The sequence below is a fragment of the Capra hircus genome, chromosome 28 (genome assembly GCF_001704415.2).
Source record: "Capra hircus breed San Clemente chromosome 28, ASM170441v1, whole genome shotgun sequence".
Classification (NCBI taxonomy): domain Eukaryota; kingdom Metazoa; phylum Chordata; class Mammalia; order Artiodactyla; family Bovidae; genus Capra; species Capra hircus.
In genome coordinates this window covers 35,844,683-35,870,167 of record NC_030835.1, presented here as the reverse complement: position 1 = coordinate 35,870,167, position 25,485 = coordinate 35,844,683, and the positions used below count along the sequence as shown (strand labels likewise).

The following is a 25,485-nucleotide window of genomic DNA, read 5'->3' as shown; positions in this document are numbered from 1 at the left end:
CATATGTACCACAGCTTTCTTATGCATTCGTCTGCTGATGGACATCTAGGTTGCTTCCATGTCCTATCTCTTGTAAACAGTGCTGCAGTGAACATTGGGGTACACCTATCTCTTTCAATTCTGGTTTCCTCTGTGTGTATGCCCAGCAGTGGGATTGCTGGGTTGTATGGCAATTTTATTTCCAGTTTTTCAAGGAATCTCCACACTGTTCTCCATAGTTTGCATTCCCACCAACAGTATAAGAGGGTTCCCTTATCTCCACACCCTCTCCAGCATTTATTGTTGATAGCTGGACAAACTCAAACTTCATGCCTGTGCTCATCCATCTTGGGCAATTTTTATGTTGGAAAGGAGCACTTTGATTTGTTTTGTTTTTTTAAATCATGAAATCCATCCATTTCTTCTCAGCGCCCTTTTCTAGACCATTAAATAGACAATGACCAGAATTGCACTGAGAAACCTTGGATACTTACTAAATATCAATTACGTTGATTTAAACATTTCAATTTTTACCAACTAGCTTTAAAAGAAATGTCACTGAAATCACATCAGGCCTAAAATATTGTTTCCTGGGGGAGCTTCATGGAGGAAAAGGACATAGGTATATTTGTGTGTTTCAAGTTGCTGGGGAGGAGGAAGGAAGCATACAGTCTTGACTTGTGTTCTGTTTTGAAGCTGGAAGCAAATCCTTCTTTATAACTTTTCCTCCTGTTTGAAAATCTTCCCCGCCTCATAGACTACCCAGGGTAACTTCAGAATCTTTGGTCTCCAAGCACATAGTAGGCACAGATGGTCATGAGGAGTCGGTGGGGTTCGTTAGGCTGCTCCAGGGCTGTGGTGCGGTGCCCCCCTGCTGGTGGCCATGCCAGCCTCCCAGTTCAGAGGGCACCTTCTGTGCTAGCTGGTCTAGGCCTGAACTTCCATCTCACAGCCCAGTTCTGGTGGCTTATGGCTTTCATCCTTTGCTTTCTATTTCTGTAGAGAAATATGCTGAGAAAGGGGACAGGTGAAATGTTAGAGGTTTTGTCTGTCTCATTGTGAATGAGTTTTTAGAGTCTTTCCTTACAAGCCTATTAAAAACACACTCAGATATTACACCTTTAATTTTTTTATTTTTATTTTTTTGATTTTCAAAAATTGCCTCAGTAATTCACACTTATTGAATGTCAAACAATTCAGAACATGTCAAACAATTCAGAAAGTAAACTTTTGTCTCTTCCTTCCCAGATTCAGCCCCAGTTCTAATCTCCATGTAACCAGTGCTGACATTTTGCTATCTGTCTTTGCTTTTTCTATTATACAGACACTTGAAGGTTGGTTGGTTGGGGCACGGTGAGGGTGGTAGTATTTTGTTTTGTTTATTTTTTAAATAAAATTCTATTAAACACACTGTTTTTGCTAGTTTGGTTTTTCCCCATAAAATAGCACATTCTGGACATCTTTCCAAATGGGAAAATATTTTAGTTGAGGGGAAAAAATGTGAAAGTATGTGACTTGGGGAAAGCTGCTGCTGCTTTAAGGGGGAAAGAAGGAGGAGAGACGACTGGAAACACGGTCTGTTTAGTGGGAGTGGGAACTATGGTTATCACCCTTGTGCGTGGAATTGTGGCTAAGTCTGCACTTCTGTCCCAGCCTCAGGGCATGTAGTAAGGAAGGATGTATATATCTTCAATTCTCATTTTAACACGTTATGCTCTATACTAAAATAGCAGATAAGTAGCCTGTGCTATTGATACAAACATTCAGCAATCAGAGGGCAGTTTGTTGGTAAAATCAGGTAATTTTAAGCATTAAAGAGTGTTTCTTCCTCAGAACTGACATTTTCAGGTTTGGCGAAAGAAACTGGGGGTTGAGCAGCAGGATAAGATCTTGCTGCTTTGACCTCTCTCTATTACTGTGTGTTGAGTTTATTTAGGTCCGAGTTTCCTTCTGACAAGTAGAAGGTGGGCTTGGCTTGGAGGAGTGTTGGTGTCTCCTGGTGGGAGGCGGGGAGCAGCAGCTGGGGAGTGGTGTCCCATGTCCCTTGCCACTGTCTGCTTCTCCAGGGACTCTGGCTGGTGGCCCAGTTCATCTGCAGGAAAAAACTCCACTTTGACCTTTATGACAGCAAAGTGCAGTCACCAGGCCAGTCTGCTCCCTTAGTTCAGACAGGCTGCTATTGAGTGTGAGGTCACAGGTCTGATCCCATTGGCAGAGAGCTGAGGACATTGTCCTCTTTTGATCCTAGACTTCTTTGTTGCCTGGGCCAAAAATCCAGGTCTTTTTCCCCTTGGCTTCCCCATGTTAGGGTGGGGAGAAGGTCATTCTCGCTTTTCAAGGGATATTCGATATTTATTTATAAGTACTGTGAAATATTTCTCTGGAAAGCACTGTAGAAACACATTATCTCTAATGGTTCTGAACAGGCGTTGTGTAGCAACTGTCAGCCCTGATGGATGTGTTTTTCTCCCTGACCTCTCTTTTCAGAACCCACACAGCAGTTAAAATCGCCCCAAGATACAGTGCGCCTGTGATCCACGTCCTGGATGCATCCAAGAGTGTGGTGGTGGTGAGTGTGGGCCTCATGCTATTGTGGGTCTGTTGCAATGAGAAAGCAGAGAGCACTAAGAGTTAAGGGTATTGCTCGAGATCTTCTGTTTGTTTTTGTCCTATTCTCCTAAAAAAATTGTCAGACTATCCTAGGGCATGTGGTGGGGTCACTGCAGGTATCTGCATTGCCGGAGGATGGTGGGTCAGTGTGTCCTGTGCTTTCAGGGACCTCTTCCTGAGCCAGCATCGGCAGTGCTGTGATGCCAGGACACCAGCCCGGAGGGGGATTTCAGTCATTTACAGATATTGACAAATGCGAATGGGCACTTTCTTAACTCTCCCTAAAGGAATGTAGAATTTATCAGTTTCTTTTTTAATTGAAGTATAGTTGATTTACAATGTTATGTTAATTTCTGCCATACAGCAAAGTGATCAAGTCACACATGTTTATACATTCTTTTTTTTTTTTTTAATATTCTTTCCCATTATGGAATATAGTTCCCTGTGCTATACAGCGGGACCTTGTTGTTTATCCATCCTACATACAAAGCTTACATCTGGTAATCCAACCTCCCAATCCATCTCTTCCCCCATTCCCTCCCCCTTGGCAACCGCCAGTCTGTCCTCTATGCTCATGATTCTGTTTTTGTTTTGGAAATATATTCATTTGGGTCCTGTTTTAGATTCTGCATGTGAGTGGTATCAGATGATATTTGTCTTTTTCTGACTTCACTTGGTATGATAATCTCTAGGTCCATCCATGTGGCTGAAAATTTCGTTCTTTATTATGGTTGAGTAATAGGAATGTAAAATTTTTTTAAATAACCCATTTCCAGATAGAAAAACGTTTAAACTGAAATGGGCCAATTGACCCTACCTGAAGACAGAAAAACATCCACAGATGTATGTTGAAAACGCAGAATTTAGTGAATATAATAAACAACTTACCTTAGTGGTTTTTCCTGCCTTTCTCCATCATTTCCTCTTGTTATGTATTTCATTATATTCATTGAATAATGGGACATAATAGCTGTTGGGAATCTAAGTGACCATGTGATCCAGTGGTTTCCAAGTATGTTTTTGCCACAGAAAAGTTTACAAGTAATGTCTTTTCTGGAAACTCAGTGGGCAAATAAGAGTGACCCCTTCCTTCCCCTCCCTCATCCCACTCCTGTTTCTCCTCAAACGAGCACACACAATTTAAACATCACTAATCCATTCCAGGGATTCCCGGGTAGCTCAGTGGGTAAAGAATCTGCCTGCAATGCAGGAAACCTAGGTTCAGTCCCTGGAGAAGGGCATGGCTACCCACTCCAGTATTCTGGCCTGGAGACTCCCATAGACAGAGGAGCCTGGTGGGCTATAGTCCTCACAGTCGCACACAGTTGGACATGACTGAAGCAGCTGAGCGCACGCAGCACAGTCTAGTCCAGCCTTCACATTTGCAGGCGAGGAAGGTCGCTGAGGGGCCTGGTGATTTGTGACATTCCCAGGCGCTATCCCGCAGCCTGGATGAGGGCCACCACACTTCCTGAAACATTTTCCAAAGGAGTTTCTTTCAGATCTGTGAATTAAAGCTGTACAGTAACTGCTAACATTATTAAACATTTATAGTGTGCCCAGCACTGAGCTAAGTGCTTTACATGGGCTTTTTGTTTAATTCTCATGAAGTAGATGTTTTCATTATCCCCATTTTAGAGGCGACGAAATGGGAACAAAGAGGTTAGTAACTCTTGAGGCCACAGATCCCTCAAGTAGCAGGTGTGGATCGGAACGCAGGTGGCCTTATTCTGTGCTGCATTAGTTAAACTTGTTCTGTTAATGTTTAATAAGTCTCCTTTATTAAGGATAACGGAGAAGGCAATGGCATCCCACTCCAGTATTCTTGCCTAGAGAATCCCAGAGACAGAGGAGCCTAGTGGGCTGCCGTCTATGGGGTCGCACAGAGTCGGACACGACTGAAGTGACTTAGCAGCAGCAGCAGCAGCAGCAGCATTAAGATAAAATTAAATTGGGCTGAAATCATAAAATTGCAGTTTTTAAATTTGAAATTGACATAGACTAATGTGCAAATAAAGTACATTTCTACAACTCTTATTTTGAAACACTATCTATATCTTATATTTGGATTGTATTTCCTAAGGGGCTTACTTCAGGTCCATGATTTGAGTAACCAGCGCAACTCTCTTTAAGGCTAGTGGCTATTTTCAAATGCTAATAAGCGACTGAACATTTCCCATTTGAAGACCAGGCTGTTGAACCCATTTGAGTACACAGGACTGATGCAGCCCCTACAGGTCAGGGTGCACTTTAGCTGGGAAGCACTTGGCCTCTAGATTCCATTTCTAGGACACTCTTCCATTGTCTTCAAGAGCTTAAGCACATTGGCCCAGCTGGAGGCCAGCAGAGGAGGAGGCAGGGGCATCTGTGTTCTTCACTGTGTGGTCCAGCCGACTGTGGCTGGTTCTTCTCATATACAAAGGAACAGCCACCCTTTGAAATCACTCAGATATAAGTCTGATGATAAATCAGTTGGGTAACTGCGGGTGACACATTTGGGGAGTCATTGGTAGAGTTTGTTTAGGCTGATTTGTTTAGATTGACAGTTGGTTTAGAGTCTTTTGATCTCACTGCAGTGAGTACAACACAGGCTTATGCTCTGGCTACTGTCTCATGTATTTATTTGAAAGATTCCAAAGTATGGTAACTGCTTAATAGTTGGAGATTTAGGTTGGGGGATGCCCCCTTGCTTTTTTCCTTTTTTTTTTTTTAAATAAAAAACAAGATGCCAAAATTGATTTTCAGTGTATTCCCTCTTATTATGCTATAATTTGCTGTGAGAAAGAAAAAGAGGAAAAGAAAAGCTGTACTGTGTCTGATGGTAGGCGTGAAAACCCAGGTTGACTCTGATTTTGTGATTGATCATATGGAACAGCCCGTATAATTGGCCATGAACTTGTTCTCATTGAGCAAGTCAGCCTGGGCAGGAAGGGGCTTGTCACCATACCTCTGGGAGCAGGGGTTCCACGGGGGGTGTGGAAGGGGCCAGCCAACAGAAGCAACACCTTCCATCTCCCCAGTAGTTCCTGTTGGGTGCTGTCAAGTTCTGGAAATAGGGGGGCTTACTTTCCCAGAGTTTAAAATCTAGCAGAATGTAACAATGTTTTAAAATCTTCAAAGCGTTGGCTGCATGTACTTTGGAGACTCGGGATTGGCATTCCTTGTTTTCGTGAGCTCTGCTGAGTTTCCTAAAGGAGGACTCCACTGAGGCGAGGGTCATGTAAGACTGATGTGAATACTATTTGGGGGCCTAGTTTGAGGCTTGTCACAATGGCCTTTTCTGATTTTGTTCCTTAATAAAGCAGTTTGGTCTTATACTCACTCACAGGTCATTGGATTGTTATTAGAGATACTTGGGCAATTCACATAGAATTCTAGACATTTAAACCTGATGGGCACGGTAGCTGTCACCCAGCGTAACTCCCTCTCCCTTTCCAATAACGATGTTGAACTTCCCTGCCTGTTTGTGTGTTAGAAAATCCTGTGGAGGATGCAGGGATAGGGCAGAGCTGTGATTTTGGAACTGACGTGATTAGCGGCAACCATGTCTTTCTTCTTGGTAATTATATTTTGAGCTTTGGTGGTAGCGATTCTTCTACCAACTTGGTAATCATAGTCATAAATATACCTGGCTGATTCTGTTTTATAGTTTACTGAGTAGCCTCACATTTCCCAATCAGTTTCCTTTCTTGTTTTAGCAGAAGTTCATGGTTGACTGTGAAGATCAGCCTCATTCTGTCAGCAAACATTCAGTGAGGATTCACCTTCTGTGTGCAGTCTTACCTTCAAAGGGCCTGTCTTAGTAAGGGAAGTAGACACATAGACAGATGCTGGAAACCTGTGAAAAGTGCAGTGATGGAGAGATGAACAGAGTATCTTTGAAACCCTGAAGAGAGGGTGCCTACCCAGTGTGTTGTGGATCCCCAGAACCCCCTCAGTTTCAGTGACTCACAGAACTCAGAAATGCTGTTAAACTCACAATCACAGTTTATTACCATGAATGGATACAGTTTTAAATTGAGTGAGATCGAGAAAAGGCCAGGCACCAGCTTCCAGGTGTCTCTCATATGGAGTCATATGGACAGGGCTTGATACTTCAACTAATGATGTGCGATAGCATGGATGGAACATTGCCAACTAGGGGTGCTAACCAGAGCCTGGGTGCCTTGGGCTTTTACTGGAAGTCAGTCATGTGGGTGTGGCATGCTCACTTGACTGACCTTGGTTACTCAGTCTTGAAACGCTCCAGAGGTCAGACAGAGCACAAGCCAAGTCCCCCACCATAAATCGCATTGTTAGCAGAAACAATCTGGGATAGCCCAAGGCCCCAGGTAGACAAAGACACTCTTTATCACTGAAGGCTTAGTATTTATCTCACAGGAACTGTCCTCTCTTTAGAATGCGCAGCACTGAAACGTCCCCAGCCTACTGAGTTGACCCTTTACTGCACCGCCAGGCAGAAACTGGCATGATTGGTAAACGGAGAGGAAATGACATTAACGTGGGAAGGCTTCCTGAAGGTTGGACCTCAGGACTGACCATTGTTATGCCTGTTTTATCTTCTTTGCTGCTCTGTGGTTACTGAATTTTGATCTTGCATTTCCAGTGTTCGCAACTGTTAGATGAGAATCTAAAAGATGAGTACTTTGAGGAGATCCTGGAAGAATATGAAGATATTAGACAGGACCATTATGAGTCTCTCAAGGTAAGTAACAAAAACAGGTCCCCCCTCTTGGTTGGGTAATAGAACAATCCTACAGTTATTATCTTTATTTTGCTGTTGGAAGAGAGGAAGGTTTAGGATCATTTTATAAAAGTCCTACTTTCTGCTTCACATCAGCATTCTTTACTGTTCCCAATAATTTTTGGCTATCTTGAAATTAATTTTATTTATTCCACCAAACATATATTGAGTAAGCAGTAGGTGTTGGGTGCTGTTTGCCACCCGAGTTATGAGAATGAATAAAACATGAGCTCAGAGGCAGCAGCAAGACAGGAACTGAGACAGTGTGCCTAAATGACTCCCACAGATCCCTATTCTTAAGGAAATAATGGAAGAGAATGAAGACATTAGGAACATTGTAAGCTTCTCTCCCTGATCATCCAACACTCTCTGTGCAGAATTCGAGAACTGTCCTTCTCTAGAGGAGCTTCAGGGGATCTGTGGAGATCGGGCATGATTACTCTTTAGAGGTTGTCAGGATATTTCTTCCTGGTTACCTGCTTACTGGGCTTTGTGTTGTGGATAGGGGATGCATTTTGGGGATGGCCTGGTAAGTGAAATGTGATGACCAACAGTGAGAAAGGAATACATTCCTGAGGTGTTGGCTGGACCAAGACACTGGTTGGCTTGCCCACTCCTTAATCTGCCCACAGTGGGCTGTTTCTTGGTTCTGCCTCCTGGGCCTCAGGGCAGTCGGTAGCCCCAGTGAGCCCCAGCCTCAGGTAAAGTCCGGGCAGGAGTCTGCCCATCGCACGCTTACTCACCTCACCGCTGCGGCTGCAGGCCTGCCTTGCACTCGTGCACCCACGTGCACTGGACGTGTATTGCATCTTCACTCTCTATTGTTCTGGTGCTGATGTGAAGCCATTTTAGATGCAACAGGAAGAGTTTTCTAGAAGATGGATTTTTGTTTTCTCGTAAAATATACTTACTAGCTTCCTTGGACATACTTTCATAATAGCAGCTGAAAATCTAAGTCTCTGACTGAATAACTTTTCTTTTTTCACAGGAGAGAAGATACTTAACCTTAAGGCAAGCTAGAGAAAATGGTTTCCATATTGACTGGCTGTCAGAGCCTCCCCCAGGTCTGTTGGGCTATGGGTTAGAGAAAAGCGCATGTGATAGCTCTGAGCTGAAGAGAGGTTTGCATTTCCAGGTCAGCAGAATCAAACAGGCAGCTGGAAACTCTTAATTATGTTCAGTAGTGATGATGAACGACAGTGATGATTGAAAGTGAAAGTCAGTAGGTGCCATTTATGGAGAACCAAACACTGTCCTGAGATTGAACTGCAGCTGCTCTGAGTCCTTGACACAACCCGAAAATGAATGTGTTATTATCTCCACTTTAATTTGAAGAAATGGAATTTCGAGTGATAACTTGAAAGGTTACTAACATTCAGTCTCTGCTGTGTCTTCTAAACCGTACTCTTGCCTCTGTGCTGTGCGTGAGTGGGCCTTCTTCATCTTGAAGCCATTCTAGAGACCTGCCTGGATGGCAGTGTCACCGCTTTGGCCTGGGTCCCAGCCGGCCCGAGTACAGACACGGAATGTCTGAAACTGCAAATTCCTGCGTGTTGAAGAGACTAAAACATCGCAGCAAAGCAGGCGCTTCTGTTTCTGTTCACTCTTATTCTCACTCAGACGCTTCCCTCTTTTGATTTCTTTAATTTGGTTTCTTTCCCTTCTGGTTTCTAACCTTTCTTGCCTTGCATAGGTGTTCACGATAAGGTGTAAGATATTTTGATAGGTTCAGAGAGGCATGAGATATGAATGTAAAACCAAGACAGGGTGAACAGGGGTTATATTAATCGAATCCATACTTCCAAGGTAATACCTCTAATCTGCTTCCATGGCTTATCTCATCCATGTTCCACACATGCTCAGCAGAGTGATGGGTATTACACCGGAAATGTAGATGAGCTGGGTTCTAGGTTTAGTCCAGCTGCGTTTAGTGTGAAGAAGGCACATGGGGAATCGGGAGGCTTGGGTTCTAATTCCAGCTTGGCTCCTGGCTCTAAATCCCTGAGTGACCTTGAACATCTTACCTCCATGTGTGACAGTTTCTAATATGTGAGAAAGGAGTTACTTTATGGAAATGTTGTGAGAATAAAATAAGATAATATGTATAAACCTTTGGAAAATATGCATTACTATACCAGCCCAATTAATGATTTTGTCTTCAGCTTTCACTATGAAATTGGGAAAATATCACAAGGGAAAATCTATTTTAGTCAAGTCAAATGTCCAAAATACATCTCAGTAGAAATAGTTCCCTCAAGGTCCGCAGTTCCAGGCGGCAGTGGTGGCAGTTTTCAAGAGCTGTTTAACCCCCTTGCTGCTGCTACTGCTGCTAAGTCACTTCAGTCATGTCTGACTCTGTGCGATCCCATAGACGGCAGCCCACCAGGCTGCTCCATCCCTGGGATTCTCCAGGCAAGAACACTGGAGTGGGTTGCCATTTCCTTCTCCAATGCGTGAAAGTGAAAAGTAAAAGTGAAGTCGCTAAGTCATGTCCAACCCTCAGTGACCCCGTGGACTGCAGCCTTCCAGGCTCCTCCATCCATGGGATTTTCCAGGCAAGAGTATTGGAGTAGGGCGCCATTGCCTTCTCCAAACCCCCTTGCAGGGCCCCTCAAGGACAGCCCAGTCCTGGCATATTTTCAGGAAGTCAATAAAAGGAAAAGGAAGGGTTCTTCTTTTCTAGGTCTTTGGTGGTAAACCTAGGAACCTCAAACAAACCTCCAGCTCTGACCAACAAGCTCATTCAAGAATAACACCCTTCAGTCACCCGGAAGCAGAGTGTTTCCCTGTCTTTCCAAGCAAGAGGACACTTGAGTCAGGAGAACAGCTGTAGTTTCTTTTTAATTGCCAAACAAATCAGCAGAATAAAATACTTACAAGGAAGGGATTGTCCTGTATAGTAAAAAAATGACCAGGAACACATGGGAAAAAACTCCCATGAGTGGTATAAAAAGGTAGAGATTTCCAGGCAAAATTAAGAAGCTGCGCATACTTTGCCTGTACTTTGACCTCTCACTTATGCTACCTAGTGAGAGGAAAACACTCTTGAGACTTCCTGTGTTGTCACTGAGCACCAAAGCATGGTGGTTTAGTTTAAGTTCTCTGATCCCTGTTTGCAGATCAGGAAACTGAGGATGTGAGGACTGGGAAGCGGGCAGCAGAGTGATCACCTTGGACACTGGGCTGACCCACCCCAGGCTTGGCGGCACGGGGGGCAGCAGTGATGTCCAGGAAGCCCAGGGGCACCGTCTGTCTCTGAAGTCTTCACAAGTATTTCACTTATGACTCACAAGGCAGTGTAAAGAAGAATGTATTGAATATCCATGTACCCCTACCAGTCACTTAAGAAGTAACCTACTGCCCATTTTTAAAAGACAGAGCAATACATAGTGGAAATCCCTGTGAGCCCCTGCCTCTCTGGCAGGACCCTGAACCTGATGCCTGGTTTCCATGCATTCCCTTAGACTTTGATCATGTGTATATGTATCAGTGAAAGTAAAAGTTGCTCACTCGTGTCCAACTCTTTGCAATCCCATGGACTATGCAGTCCATGGAATTCTCCAGGCCAGAATACTGGAGTTAGTAGCCTAACCCTTCTCCAGGGGATCTTCCCAATGCAGGGATCGAACCCAGGTCTCCTGCATTGCAGGTGGATTCTTTACCAGCTGAGCTACAAGGGAGGACCAAGAATATTGGAGGGTGTGGCCTATCCCTCCTCTAGTGTTTCTTCCCGACCCAGGAATCAAACCAGGGTCTCTCGCATTGCAGGCGGATTCTTTACCAGCTGAGCATGAGGGAAGCCCATGTGTGTCAGTAGGCAGTGCAGGTGATCGGTCATGCTTCAAGCTTGACGGGCGCGCCTGCTTCTGTGTGCCTTCTGCTGTGCGTCTCTTTTAGCGTTAGCTCTCTCTACAGATGAAGGTGAACCCGTCTGCCTTTATTCTTGGGCGAGGGTGAGGGGAGGGGTTGAGGGAAGTTTCCAGGGGTGATGTAGTCAATCAGCTGCAGGGGAAGACTTTTATCTAAGATATGCTGCAGAATTAGGCCTTTTCCACAGTAATTTCGAGTTCCCCTCTTTGTAAAACAACTCCTCTGGGTGACAGGAGGGAGACAGGGCATGGGAGCTAACAGAGCAGGAAGGAGGAGGCCAGGAAGGCTTCTCATAGGTGGCTCTGGGCACAAAGGGTGCTGAGCCACAGGCCTGCCCTGGCATCATTGGGGTTGATGGATCACTCCTTTCCCGCAGTGAAGCCCACGTTCCTCGGGACTCGAGTCTTTGAAGACTACGACCTGCAGAAGCTGGTGGACTACATTGATTGGAAGCCTTTCTTCGACGTCTGGCAGCTCCGGGGCAAATACCCAAACCGAGGCTTTCCCAAGATATTTGACGACAAAACTGTAGGTTAGTTCCGTAAGTGCTTCCATCCTGCTCTGATATTCAAAACATCATCTTGGGCCCTTGAAGATGAAAATAGCTAGTGGAGCAGTGGGTTTGGATTATGCCAGATGGAGTGTTTTGTTTTTTTGTTTTTTCTTTTGGCTGCACCTCAAAGCTTGTGGGGTCCTGACCAGGCATCGTACCTGGGCCCTTATAGTATGGAGTCCTAACCCCTGGACTTCCAGCAGATTCCTAGAGTTCACTGTTACAGTATGATATAGGATATTGTTTACCTGCTCAGTCCTTTGATGGCTTTTAAACTGCTGGGTTGATTGTTATTCATTGACTAAACTTGGCACTTCTCTTACCCATTCTGTACTGAATCTTTGTTGACATCAATTACTTGCTGGGCATTTGGGATCCAAGAGAAGACATATCATGGCTGCCATCTGGTACCTGCTGGCTGGGGCAGCAGTGGAGGGTGATTCCCGTATGACAGACCGAGCTTCTGCTTCAGGGCGAAGCCTGGACCTCTGTGGATACCACACTGGGAGATGAGCTCAAGCTCAAACTGGAAGATCAGGAAAGGCTTCCTGGAGGAGGTGGTTTGAACTGCTCTTTGAAGATTAAGTGGCAGTTACTGAGACTGGGACTGGGAATGTGAGATGGTGATGAAGTAAGGACCCTCCAGGCCAAGGAGACCGAGTAGGAAGGCACGGGCGTTTGGGCTGATTTGAATGGCAAGGAGTCCATTGTGCCCAGTGGAAGCAAGGGTTGGGGGCAACAAGCCAGTCGATAGATAATCTGCTTCTCTCTTCCAGCCCTGCCTCAGAGACATGGGATCTAAGCCCATGAAGGCTAAGCCCTTCAAAGGATTCAGTAACAGCCAGCTCAGAGCGAGATGAGGAGTGGACTGCTGGACATGTGGGTTTAGGGCTGAGGGGAGCCTGAGAGACCGCCCCTTGCCTTCTTCCTGGAGGGATCCCTGAGGTGCATATTAGGATGCTGGGATACAGCAGCTCTCAGGCTCCCCAGGGTGCAATGGTGAGAAAGGGGCTCTCGTTCTGCAGTGCTCCGGAGTGATCACAGGGAGCAATAGAGAGGCCAAGTTAGAGCTGGCCGGCCAGGCCCTGGTGAGGCACTGAGGCCCTGCTGGCACCGCCGTAGCCAGGCGAGGCCTGCGGGATCCCTGCCAGGTGCCGCCAGGGAGCAGCACCCGAACCCCACTTCACTCTGCAGGCTGTTCTGTACCCCGGGGGTCACGGTGAGGTCAGGGGCGCTGTCTGTGCACAGGGAACGTGGTGATGGGAGGATCTGGCCTGCTTTGTGTCACTCTGTCTGACACGTTACTGCAGGGAGTGAGAGCTGGCGCCCTGCCTTTTGTTAAATGGAAAAATATGAGTGGTGTTAGCTGGTTGCGCTGACTGTGTCTGGGAGCTGTACTTAGCAGAACCGCTGAACCCTCAGCTGCTGCACCTGAGGCGGTGCTGACTGCAAACACTGACTTAAAGTATTTGAGAGGAAAAGAGAGGAGTAAGGAGGGAAACTGGAGAGAAGTAGTGGTTTTAAAAAGCTTTCTTTAGTGAGTGTTACTGAATCTCTAAGTGAATTCTTATATTTTCCTAATAGGTGAAGAGGCCAAAAAGGTCTACGATGATGCCCAAAGTATGCTGCAGGCACTGATCAGTCAGAAGAAGCTCCAGGCCAGGGGTGTGGTTGGGTTCTGGCCGGCACAGAGCCTTCAGGATGATATCCACCTGTACGCGGAAGGCGCAGTGCCACAGGCCTCGGAGCCCATAGCCACCTTCTACGGGCTCAGGCAGCAGGTATGGAGCCCGTGCTGCTGGCGGACACGGAGCCCTCCTTTTTGGTTTAAGCACTGAACGATCATAAACAAGATTGGCCTAAGTCTGAGCTTTGTGGTAGCATGGCTCTGCCCCACCTCACCCCAGATGACCCATTGCAGTCCTGAGCCCGAGGCTTTGTGATGGAGAGAATGGGGCAACATGGTTTGGAAGCTGGGCCTCAGGCACCAGCAGGAGGGAGGTGTTTCCTGTCAGTTTGGATGGGTGAGGAGAAATGCTGCTGTTGCCTCGGGATCACACACAGGTGGATATTCACTTGCTGAAGAATGTGGGTTTGGGTTCAGGCCTGTTGTTGAACAAGGCTGGTGGCCCCATTTCTCAAGGAGAAAACAGGTGGGAGCAGACTTCCACTGCATGTCTGCTGGGGGCCAGCTGCTTTGTAGGGCACTTGATGAACCATCTTTGTTTAATTTCCACTCAGCTTGTTGGAAGGCAGTGTCTGTGTCCAGAGGAGAACACGAAGGCCTGTGGAGAGTACACTAAGCCCCACAGCTTGGAGGGAGCCCAGCCTGTCCACACCCCCCACACCACTGGCTCCTCCTGGGTCAGAGAACAGGCTCTTCTGCACATGGCTCCCTGTCTATGCCCCTGCCTTTAAACATGCAAGCTTTTAAGCATGTCCCTTCAACTGCTATTAAAAAACCAAGGTGTCCTAATCAACTGGAACCAGAATTCACCAGTCATTAACACAGGGTGGTAGAAAGTTATTTTTGCAAGATCTTAACTACCATTCTCAGTCCTTCAAAATGATAGTATTGCTTTTCATCATAACCACCATATAATTCATAATGACGGATATTTTAGCTGTAACAACATCGGAGGGAATCCATTAAAAGGTACCTTAACAAGTTAAATGGAAGTAGTACAGCCTTGCTGTGTGCACTCAGGCCCGGCACATCCTCACTGTGCACTCAGGCTCAGATACCACAAGACACAAGAGGATTCTGATGTTAAGTTCTCGCCCCGCCTCACTAGGGAATTAGTGCCTTTCCTTTTACCAGAGTAACTCAGTTCAGAAACCTCCTCCCTGGCCTGAAGTTCCCTCCTTCAGTCCTGTGTCCTCTGATCTCTTTTTACACCCAGCACCATTCCTGTCCAGACAGTCTATGATGGACGGTATTAGGGCTTTTAATGTAATGACCTCAGTACGTATATACTTACCTGGATAGATATTTCTAAGGAGGTCCTTTTTTTCCAGCACACTGGGAAATTCTGACTTTGGCGACTCACTGCACTGGGGGGTCTTCTCTTCTGAGTGGCTCTGATCGCTGTGTCTTTGAAAGTGCTGTGGGCTCTATGACCTGTCTCTCCTTATGGTGCCAGGAAGCTTTGCCTCTCCCTCCGGCTTTTATCAGCAAAGAGCAGTTGACGGGCAGAGTACAGCGGGAAGGCAGCTTCTCCCTGCGGGGCTGGCCCTGAGTCTGTGACGTTCCCGTGTGCCTTTGCCAACTGCCTTCTTGCCTGTAGCCACTCAACCATTTTCTGCCCAGTGCTGATTGAACTGTACTTGTTTCTAGAGCTGGCAAGCAAATAACTACGAAGATTCTGGCTGGCTGCTTACTGAATATTCGTTCTGTCCTAAGCAATGCTGCCTAGTGGTCAGGAGCATTGGCTGTGGATCTGACCTGCGACTCTCTGGCCTTGAACTAGTTCTTCAAGCCCTCGCTGCCTCAGTTTCTTGTCTGTAAAATGGAACTGATGGTATCACTTACGTCACAGGGTTATCAAGATGGTTTAATTAATTAGTTCATATAAAGCACCAGCTAATGCCTGATATTTAGTAAGCACTCAGTACATATTAGCCATTCCCTATTTACCTTCTCAGCAAAAATGTGTTGATTGTGAAACGTGTAAGACTTTGCTTGTCAGCTTAGCAGCAGGAAGAGTCAGTCATTAGCTGGAGATGGAAAACAGGGAGGATGGCTGCCTGGCCTGAGGAGAGAACCCCAGCAGCAGATCCTGCTTTGTTTAATTTCAGGCTAGCCCATCAGTGTCCTTAGCTGTCAGCTGCCCCACCACCACCCATGGCTGGCAGCATGTGGCCCTGAGTTGCTGACCTTGCCCGTTTGTTGAACTGCTTCTGTCAATGCGAAGTAGAGGCTTATACACCAAGTGGACCTCTTTTGAACATAACTTCAGGATTTAATGTTGATCTCTAATTGACAACACTTTTGGAGGAAAAAAAAAATCTTATGTGACTATTTAAGGTTCCAGTTCCAGTAGGCATTCAGCAGATATTTGTGAGTGTGTGAGGTTAACTGGTTTCTCAACTATGTGTGTATGTCATATCATATAAGCCTCGTTCCATTTGTTTATTCAACATGTGTTTATTGAACACTCTATATATCATGCACTCTTCTAAATACTGGGGTGAACACAGCAGACAGCCCCGTTTGAAGCTTGTGTTCATGGGAAGATGCTAGATTGCTGTTTGCTGGGTGTTAGCGCCACATCCATGCTAATGGCTGCTGCACCCACTCCTTGCATTTCAAGGCCGAGAAGGACTCTGCCAGCTCGGACCCCTACCTCTGCCTCTCGGACTTCGTCGCCCCTCTGCACTCAGGCATCCCCGACTACCTGGGCCTGTTCGCCGTTGCCTGCTTCGGGGTGGAGGAGCTGAGCAAGGCCTACGAGGAGGAGTGTGATGACTACAGCAGCATCATGGTCAAGGCGCTGGGGGACCGGCTGGCCGAGGTAGAACCTTGGTGCCTGGAGGCCAGGGTCCAGGGCTACGAGCCAGGGACGGGCGTGTGTGTGTGTATGCATGTGTGTGCGTGTGTACTCCTGGCTCTGACGACACGTGCACTCAAATCTTGAATTCTTGAGTTGCTCTCAAGCCTCATCTTTGGGCACAGAGCAGCCTTTAGCAACACAGTAGTTGGAACGGCCCCCAGAGCCTTGATACATGTTTCCCAGAAGAGCGGTGGGAGAAGGGGAGCGGGGGGCCAAACAGATTTCTGGTTCTGATGCTGAACTCCTCCGTAGATCCCTCATCTTCCTCTGTGGGGTGGGGCAGCCTATGTGTCTGTGGGGGCCACTTCCCTTTTCCCGAGGCCACTGTCACGATCCCCCACCCACCTTCTGGCCACCATAAACCAGAACCTGAGTCAGGAGAAAGTTTGAAGGGCCTCAGATCTCAGATCGTGGACTGTGATCCTTCAGAGCCCAGACAGAGACCAAAACTGAGCCCCAGAGCCGCTGGGGACACTGCAGATGAGTGGGGACTGTCGGCTGTCCCTTGTCCCTCTGCGGATCTTCCCTGCCTGCAGGGCGAGCCGGATAGCAGGCAAGATGGAGGCAGGAGAGGGGCTCCCACCTCTGCCTGAGCTGTGTGTTCCATGTCCTGGTCCCAGGCCTTCGCTGAGGAGCTTCACGAGCGGGTACGCAGGGAGCTGTGGGGTTACTGCAGTGGTGAGCAGCTGGCTGTGGCTGACCTGCGGAGACTGCGCTACGAGGGCATCCGGCCGGCGCCAGGCTATCCCAGCCAGCCTGACCACACTGAGAAACTGACCATGTGGAGGCTGGCGGACGTGGAGCAGTGCACAGGTCAGGGCTGGAGAGGGGCGTGAGTCTTCCTCGGGTGACACGCACAGTAGCGAAGGAGAGGCATGAAGGGGTGGTGGGGAAACATGGAGAGGGGCTTACGGCAAAATCCCCAGTCCCGTCTTTCCTCAGTGTGCGCATGCTTAAGTCGTGTCCAACTCTTTGTGACCCCATGGACTGTGACCTGCTAGGCTTCTCTGTCCATGGGATTCTGCAAGCAAGAATGCTGGCATGGGTTGCCCTGTCCTTCTCCAGGGCATCTTCCCAGCCCAGGGATGGAACCCGCACCTCCTGCGGCTCCTGCATTGCAGGCAGATTCTTTACCACTAAGCCACCGAGGAAGCCCTTTCCTCACTGCTCAGAGTCTGTTCTAGCACTTCACCTCCATAGCATTATGTTTTCCAATAAGAGGAAAAGAAACACATTTCAATTTCTGCACATGGAGGTCCTGCAGAAATGGGACCTCTTCCCTCCATATTATTGAGTGGTGGTGTTAACATCTCCGCATTTAAGTTTATCAGTTTATTTTTTTCTCTTCACTACAACAGATGGGAGCTTAGCTGATTCATACCATCTCACACATCTTCTACCCCATTCCCTAATACACGTGTATTACTGTTTTCAGCCTCTCCACTAGTGAGTGACCTCTGTAACCTCTAGTAACACACTTCACATCGCTCTGTCCTTCCATTCCTTCCAGGAGCATCCCTGGACTTTTGTCTCACAGAACTCCCATTCTTCCCTTCCACTCCCTTCCTCTTTATATCTGTACTACTGTTAATGCATCCCATCCACGCTGGAGAATAAAAGAATGTAGGTGCATGTGGGGAGCTGTGAGGCTTGTTGAGTCTGGGCTGGCAGGAAAAGCACGGGCTCAGGAGCCAGGAGGTGGGATTTAGGACCCATAAGCCAGCTGGGTAGGCACTTCACCTTCACACTGCTCTGTTGCCTCGTCCAGAAAGTGAGTGACGAGTGACGTAGACTAGGTAGCCGTGACGTGGGCTCTTGCTTAGTGGGGCCCAGCCGTCAGTCATCCCTTAGTGACCTTGGCCCCACAGGAGCCTCTGCAGGCCCAGGTGGTGCCCTCAACTCCAGGGTTGGGGTCCTTGTCTAGAAGGCCCGGGTGTAGCCTCTGTGACTGATCTTGGAGAGCTGGGGAGAGCTGGTCTTCCAGGCCTCCTCCCCACCCCTGCCCTGGTCACAAGAGATCTGCATGTCCTAAATTTGTTCATCCCCTTGGTGGGAGTCTGCTACACTACTCTGCTCACCGCTTTCGTGCCACGTCATGTGTCCACCTAAAAGGCACAAGTTCACTCTCACTCACTTGTAAATAAGACTTTATTGGGTGCCTACCAACTGGCAAGCCTGTCTCAGCACTGAATAAATGCGCATTTTTCCCCATGCTGCTCTCCTCAGGCATTAGGTTAACAGAATCGCTGGCCATGGCACCTGCTTCAGCAGTATCTGGCCTTTACTTCTCCAACTTGAAGTCCAAGTATTTTGCCGTGGGGAAAATTTCCAAGGATCAGGTAAGTTAGCTGTTTCATTGTAGGCGGCATCCCTTGGTGCCTATCTTGTTTTAAATGGAACTGTTAAACCTGTTTTGTTTTACATGTGAATGAGAATAAAATGAGAGGCAAAAGATGAAGAAATTTACCCCCACTGATGTCTTGCTTTGGTTTCAACTCATTACTCCAATTCTAGTCCTCCCATGTATAAATAGACCACCCTCCCCTCCCTTCCCCACCCACCCCCACCCCGCGGCCACACCCCAGCCAGGCCTCTAAGCACCAGATAGTTACTACATATTGTTTTTCTGCCCAGAGAATAAATATCTGTCTCTGTTTAACTCAGTGGATCACTATTAATATTAAGATAAGACATGGAAGGTACTTAGAGTATCTTAGTGAATGCTAGGGGAACTTTATTTCTCAAAGTCATATCATTTTGTTTTAACAAACTGCCTTTAATCTTTTGCAGATTGAGGATTATGCTTCGAGGAAGAATATGTCTGTGTCCGAGGTTGAGAAATGGCTTGGACCCATTTTGGGATATGATACAGACTAACTCTTTTTTTTTTAACCTGTCTGTACTTGGTGATCCTCAGGGAAACACGGTCCAAAGCGCCTTAATCATAACAGCGCAGTGGCCAGGAGCCCACCTGCATCTGGTTGCCCTTTGCACCACTCCAGGGTGTGGACCTTTGGGGGGACCTTATAGAAGGCCAGGGTCTTCCTGCAGTTCTTTTAAAACAAGCATCTGTTTTCCAGGGGACTTTGAATAAAGAGCAGCGAGTCAGACTCCAGGGGTGTCCCTGGTCCCTTGGGGACTAGAACAAGCTGGAGATGGAGGTCTTTTGCGTTTCAAAGCAAGTCAGACTTGTTTCATTTTTATCCCAGACGTAGGAGATCACTTCAGTTGAATAGAAAATGTGACCCTTTGACAGAGTGATGCTGTGAGCAATGGGACATTTAAATCTGAGTGGTTAGAGCAGTTACTCTGACAGGGAAGAAGCATCACTCTGCTCTCTCTCTGGAGACTTCCTTTACTGAAACCTCAAGGAGATGCTTGAAGGCTTCCCTTTAGCCGAAGGCACACTCTCCCTGAGGCTTATTAGAGATGCTTGCCCTGGTGAGTCAAATACAGTTGCATTCTCCAAGCATTTTGTTCTCTCACAATTTCCTGTTCCCTTATCCTGAGGGGGAAGGAGGTAGGCAGAGGGAGTGGCTGCTAAGGGTAGTTAACATCCTTGGGTCGTTTTCCAGAATTGAGCAGGCTCAGCTGCGTGTCCTATGCAGAGTGGATGGATGGGCAGCCTCACTGTTCTCAGTTCTCCCTTTTCTGCACTGCCCCAACTCCAAACGTGTACGGTATGGGAACAGCCCGTGGACTTGTTCATGGTTATTCCAGGGAGATGGTTAAGAGCGTGGGATTTAAGTCAGACACACCTGGATTCAAGTTTCAGCTTTGCCACGTGCTTGCTGTACGACAGAGGCAAATTACGTCAGTTCTCTTAACACAATTTTCCCATCTGTAAAATGGGGATAGTGATACTAGTTCCTCTCTTGTGGGCATGAGATGTGGGTTAAATGAGAGAACGCATGTAAGGCAGGTAACATGGGTCTGGCACATAGTGAGAGCTTGATAGACAGCAGCTTCTGTGGAGGTGTCTAGAGCTCAGCACAGGGTAGGTGCTCAAGGAAAGGGAATAAGAGATTGATGGAGGTGAAAAGACATTCAGCAAGTGCACGTGGGAATGACTGGTTCAGTACACTAGGTACCCTTTCTGGAACACAGTTGAACACAGTGACCAGAGTGAGAAGCTACTTTCTGTGTTATTGGCATCATCAGATCTCATTTTCTGTAAGACAGTCCCCCCTCCCCTCGTGGTATAAGCTGGCCTCATCCCAAAGCAGTTACATCAAATATACGCTCAGGTATGTTGGAGGTAAAAGGGGGAAAAAGCTTAGCAATTGATAATCCTACATAACGTAGCATATACATGTGTTCCTGAAGAATAACATGCCTTTTCAGGCATCACTGGCCCTTAAAGAGAGAATTATATGCTTTATTTTAAAAAGAGAACTATATGCTTTATTTTAAAAAGAGAACTATATGCTTTCTTTAGGGTCCATTTAATCTGTCCTAGATGCTCAGTTGGAGGATTTATTTCCCTTCCGTAGCGGCTGTTACTCTAGGTGTTGGCACATCCTTCTGTATAAGAAAGAATAATCTTTTCCTAATATTTTAATTTATTTTATCTGAATCACAGTTGTTAAGAGTCTCCCAGTTTCATTAAATGTTTACCATATCTTTTCTCAACTCATTATGTGACAAAACGGCTTCCTTCATTGTATTGTTGATCTGATCCTGTGATGGATTCCTTTTATCTAAAGATAAAACCAATTTGTTAAAGTTTGAGCCCCTATATTTGCATTAAAGAATATAGAAGCTAGCTTGAGGAAAACCCCTTCTTTAATTTATGTCAGGTGACCTCAAAGGCAGGAAGGGACCATGCTGCACCTGGAGTCTTTTCTGTGTCTCTGCCCACACATCTAGAAAGTCACCTTGTTGTCAGCATCCACGGCTCTCACATCCACTCGCTCGCTCTCATCCTTCCCATTAGGGATCCCATGTCTATTTTTCCCTCTAAAGCAGCACTTGTTTGGAAGCTTGCTTGCTTACCTGTGTTTGGGGTTGAGGCCAGTGTATGGGATGATGGTAGAGGTCAGGTCTCATAATGTCCTTTTTCTCCTCTGAGACATTCTGCTGTTCCTTCTTTTCATAGCTGGGCTCATTTAGAGAATAGCCTGTCTTCTCTCCGTTTCTCTCAGGCTTATCTTCAACAGTATCTGAGTGTCTGTTTTGTGCCAACCACTTTTTCCCATTCTCTCCTTAACTCACTGAAGTTAAGTGTCTTTTTTTTTAACCCATCTCTTCTGTCATAAATGACCTCTTAATTGTTAGATCCATTAAGGTCTAACATTGGCTATTCTAGTGATTTTTCTTCTCTGGATTTGGGCAGTGTTAACCACTTCAGAAATCGTCTTTCCCTGTTTCCTCCCGACTTCACCCTTCTGGTTAACTTTACATGTTTCTTATTTCTTAGCTTCTTTCATAATTTTCTTTTCCTCTACCCATTTAAATCCTGGTCCTCACGATCCCATCACTAGTTACCTTCTTAGTCATGTAGTTTCCGTGGGCAATCTCATCAAACCAGTATCTTTATCCAGACTCCTCTGTCTTGAAGAACATAGCATAGCGAGCATCCAATATACAAGAGACACCTCAAGCCCAGTGCGCCTCCAACCAGTATCATCGTACTCTTCTCAAATTCTTGATATATTCAATAATGAAGAATTACCACCACTCCAACAGAAACCTCAGACTCACCCCAATTTGCCCATAAAAGACACACTTTTAGTTGGGAAGGTGAAATACCTTTCCCAATACCTTAACCAGATGGTTAAGGCAGGCAGTGTTTTAGGTTAAGGCCTGATTTGGGACTTGAAGTATAAAGGTGAAGAAGCAAGGTAGAAACAAATGAAGACCTGCCTTTTTCATGAATACTGAAGGTTGTAAGGGTGTCAGATCTCCCCCTAAATTATCTGTAGACGCAATGCCATTTCAAGCAGGAATTCCAACAGAGGTTTTGCTGAACGTGACGAGCAGATATTTAAATGTTTGTGGAATGGCAAAGGCCTAAGATAGCTGGGTGCTTCTAACTATGATGAAGAGGTTGAGGAGACTTACAAGATAGTAAGTTTTATTGTAGAGTCTGTGTTGTATGTGGTGCAGAGGTAGGCATTCTGAGCAGTACAGTGAAATGAGGAGCCTGGAAAGTAGCCCGTGCATATATACTGACCTTTGAGATATGATGAGATGGCATGACAGATCAGTGGGGGATGAAGGGTGACTCCATAAGTAGTTTTAGAACAACGGTTATCCTTACAGAAAAGATGAAGTTCGGTTCATGCCTCACACCTCACCTAGCAATCAATCCCAAATACATTAAGGTCTGAATTGCAAAAAGCAAATATTTAAATGTTCACATGAAAAAAAAATCTTTGGGTAGGAGCAAATCTCTTGAGACATACGCTAACCATGAAAGATGATTAAGTCAAATATATTCAAACTAGCAGTTAGGTTAAGCTAATAAACAATTTAGTGTAGTAAAAAGACAAACCAAGACTTGATATTTACAATACTGTTAACTGAGAAGGAAGTAGTAAGAATATAGAGAGAATTCCTATTTTTTAAATAATAGGAAAACAGACTTCCTCTTGCCAGGACGGTATCTAGAGGCATTCAGGATGGTCCAGCATTTGATAGACTGCTGTAAGCTTCCCTACAATACAACCTTAACAAGACTAGGCTGTCCTTAACCCCTGGTGATAGAATTGTTTACCTTTATACCAAGAAGGTTGGGATAGCACTAAAATCCACATGTGGTGTGTGCCCAGGCCAGCTTCAAGGAGTTTGTGCTGTGAGACCTAAGGTTCTTTATGAGGTGGTCTAAAACAAAAAGACATGTCCGCCAGGCCTGGTTTTCTGTGTGGTGTATATGTCTGTTACAGGATCAAGTGCATTTTCCTTGTCGAGGAGCAGAAAATCAAGCACAGAGTCAGAAAGCTAAATTTTAAAAATGAAGCTTTTTTGAGTAATTTTAAAAAATCAAAAAGAAGGAAAAAAAGAGACTTGAGGCATTTCACAGAAGAGAAAATACATGGGGCTTATAAATCACTAGAAACCTTGTGAGATACAAATTACTATCACAATGAGCTTGTAAGTCACATGCATAAGATTTATAAAGTTGAAGTCTAACAGCACCAGGTGCTAAAGAAGATCCGTGTGAGCTCATTTCATGATGTGTAAACAGGCGCCCCTGCTTTAGAAAACAGCCACACCTCGCCAAGCTGAACATTTGCACACTTTGGGCTCTAGCTTATGACTCCACCTTCCAGCTATGAATCCAGTAAATGCCTGCATTTGTGTACCAGGAGGTATGTACAAAGTTGTTTATAGTAACGTCTTCATGATAGTTACAACTGGAAAAACTGAAATGCCTTCCTGTCTACAGGACAGCATTTAAGTAAATTAGGTGTATTAACAGTAAGGAATATTATTCAGTAGTAAAAATATAAGTGAACCACAGCTATACCTGACAAGAAGAATGAATCTCTGAAAATATTAAAGAGAAAAAAAGTCCCAGGATATGATTGAGACTATTTTTATTGAGCGCAAAACCAAAGAGCATCTTCTCAATGCATGTATAAATGTAAAACTAAAAGTGTGAGAAAAAAAAAAAAGATAAGCCAAAATTCAGCCTAATAATCACCTCTGAGAGGGAAACAAAGGGAGCAGATAGCACGGACACATGGGTGGACCTGGTTATTAGTAATGTTCAGGTTTTTGGGTTGTGGGTTTGTGGTTATTTATTACGTTATGCTTCACAGCTAGCTTTATGTTACAGAGTTCTGTATGTATTACATGTTACTATAAAAATAATAAAGGAAAAAGTGGAATAATAAGCCAAAATGTGGGGTGCTGACTTTGTCGATGTTTTTTATGTGTCAAATATGTTTTTTAAACGAAGGACAAAGAGCACAGCAATGCAAAGGTGGGGGATGGGAGCTGAGAACTGAGCATCTGTGCCTGTGTCCAGCTAGAGCCAAGTGTGGCTGCAGATAAAGGCTTTGAAGGACAATCACTGGGGGTACCTGTGCACAAGCGGAGAATGCAGACAAGGAGAGAGGCATTCTGGGCAAATGGGCCCTGACGGCCTAGGACGCTTGGACACCTGACTTTGGAATTGGAAGAGCGGCTGGAAAGCTTCGTCACGGAGATGGAGGTGTGGATGGGATGGCATCTGGAGAATCTGAAGAGAAGATGAGCTTGATTTTGGGACCAGGGACCAGGGAGAGCCAGTGGAGGAGCTGACGTGGAGTAAAGGAGGCCGGGAGAGGGGGCGACATTGGGCAAAGCAAAGGAAGAGGGAGTTCAAGATCTGATCACAGAGCCTGCTGCTGCCAAGAGCTCTGGGAACAGGACCCCTCCCGGCTGATCCTCGTGGAGCAGTTGGGGGCGCTGTGGGTACCGGGGCACACTGTGCTAGGTTGGAGACAGTGGGAGGTGAGGCAGGTTACTCCATTGTCTTAAGATGGGATGGGAAGATAGAATTGAAAGTGTGTAAGATAGAAAAAGACTTCGCTGGTGGCTCGGACGGTAAAGCATCTGTCTACAATGCCGGAGACCGGGGTTCAATCCCTGGGTTGGGAATATCCCCTGGAGAAGGAAATGGCAATCCATTCCAATACTGTTGCCTGGAAAATCCCATGGACAGAGGAGCCTGGTAGCTACAGTCCATGGGGTTGCAAAGAGACATGATTGAGCGACTTCACTTTCACTTTCAAGATAGAAAAAGGCTTTTATGCTGCGGAGTAAGTACCAGGTAATGCAAAAAAAAAAAAAAAAGACTATCATCTACCGATCATCAACATTTTAAACCTGGGGGTTATTCCAAAACCTGCCTTTTTTTTCTTTCAAACTTCACATCCAATTCATTCTCATACCCAGATGGTTTTACCCACTAAATATCCATGCCTGGTTTAGGGTCTCATAATTCTCCTCTGGACCCCTCTGCCACCGTCTCTGGGTTAGTTTCCCGGCTCCCTTTAGCTGTAAATGTGAATGCTCTGATGCTTTATGCCCACACCAATCCCTCTGCCTAAACCAGTGCCCCCTCCACCCCTCAGTGTCTCAGATACACGCGTGTGGAAAAAGCTGCCATGTTCTGACCTGCTCCACATGCCCCTGCAGCCCTAAACTGCTGCAGTTTCCCCACCTGTCCTGAAGGTGTCTGCTTG

The 25,485-nt window shown here is 46.1% G+C and overlaps 1 protein-coding gene across 5 annotated transcripts in view; it reads left to right on the top strand.

Moving 5' to 3' along the window:
- MTR (5-methyltetrahydrofolate-homocysteine methyltransferase) overlaps positions 1–23,928 on the top strand; it is a 125,872-nt gene extending 101,944 nt beyond the window's left edge. For 4 of the 5 annotated variants that reach the window (XM_018042444.1, XM_018042442.1, XM_018042443.1 and 1 more), the window contains 9 exons: positions 2,467–2,548; positions 7,196–7,294; positions 8,322–8,397; positions 11,580–11,735; positions 13,341–13,537; positions 16,070–16,270; positions 16,930–17,122; positions 18,536–18,648; positions 19,100–19,234. In XM_018042444.1, the coding sequence (XP_017897933.1) occupies positions 2,467–2,548; positions 7,196–7,294; positions 8,322–8,397; positions 11,580–11,735; positions 13,341–13,537; positions 16,070–16,270; positions 16,930–17,122; positions 18,536–18,648; positions 19,100–19,186 (1,204 nt within the window). In that variant the 3' untranslated portion in view covers positions 19,187–19,234. Of the gene's footprint in view, positions 1–2,466; positions 2,549–7,195; positions 7,295–8,321; positions 8,398–11,579; positions 11,736–13,340; positions 13,538–16,069; positions 16,271–16,929; positions 17,123–18,535; positions 18,649–19,099 lie in introns of all 5 variants that reach the window. The other variant, XM_018042441.1, reaches the window with a different exon arrangement.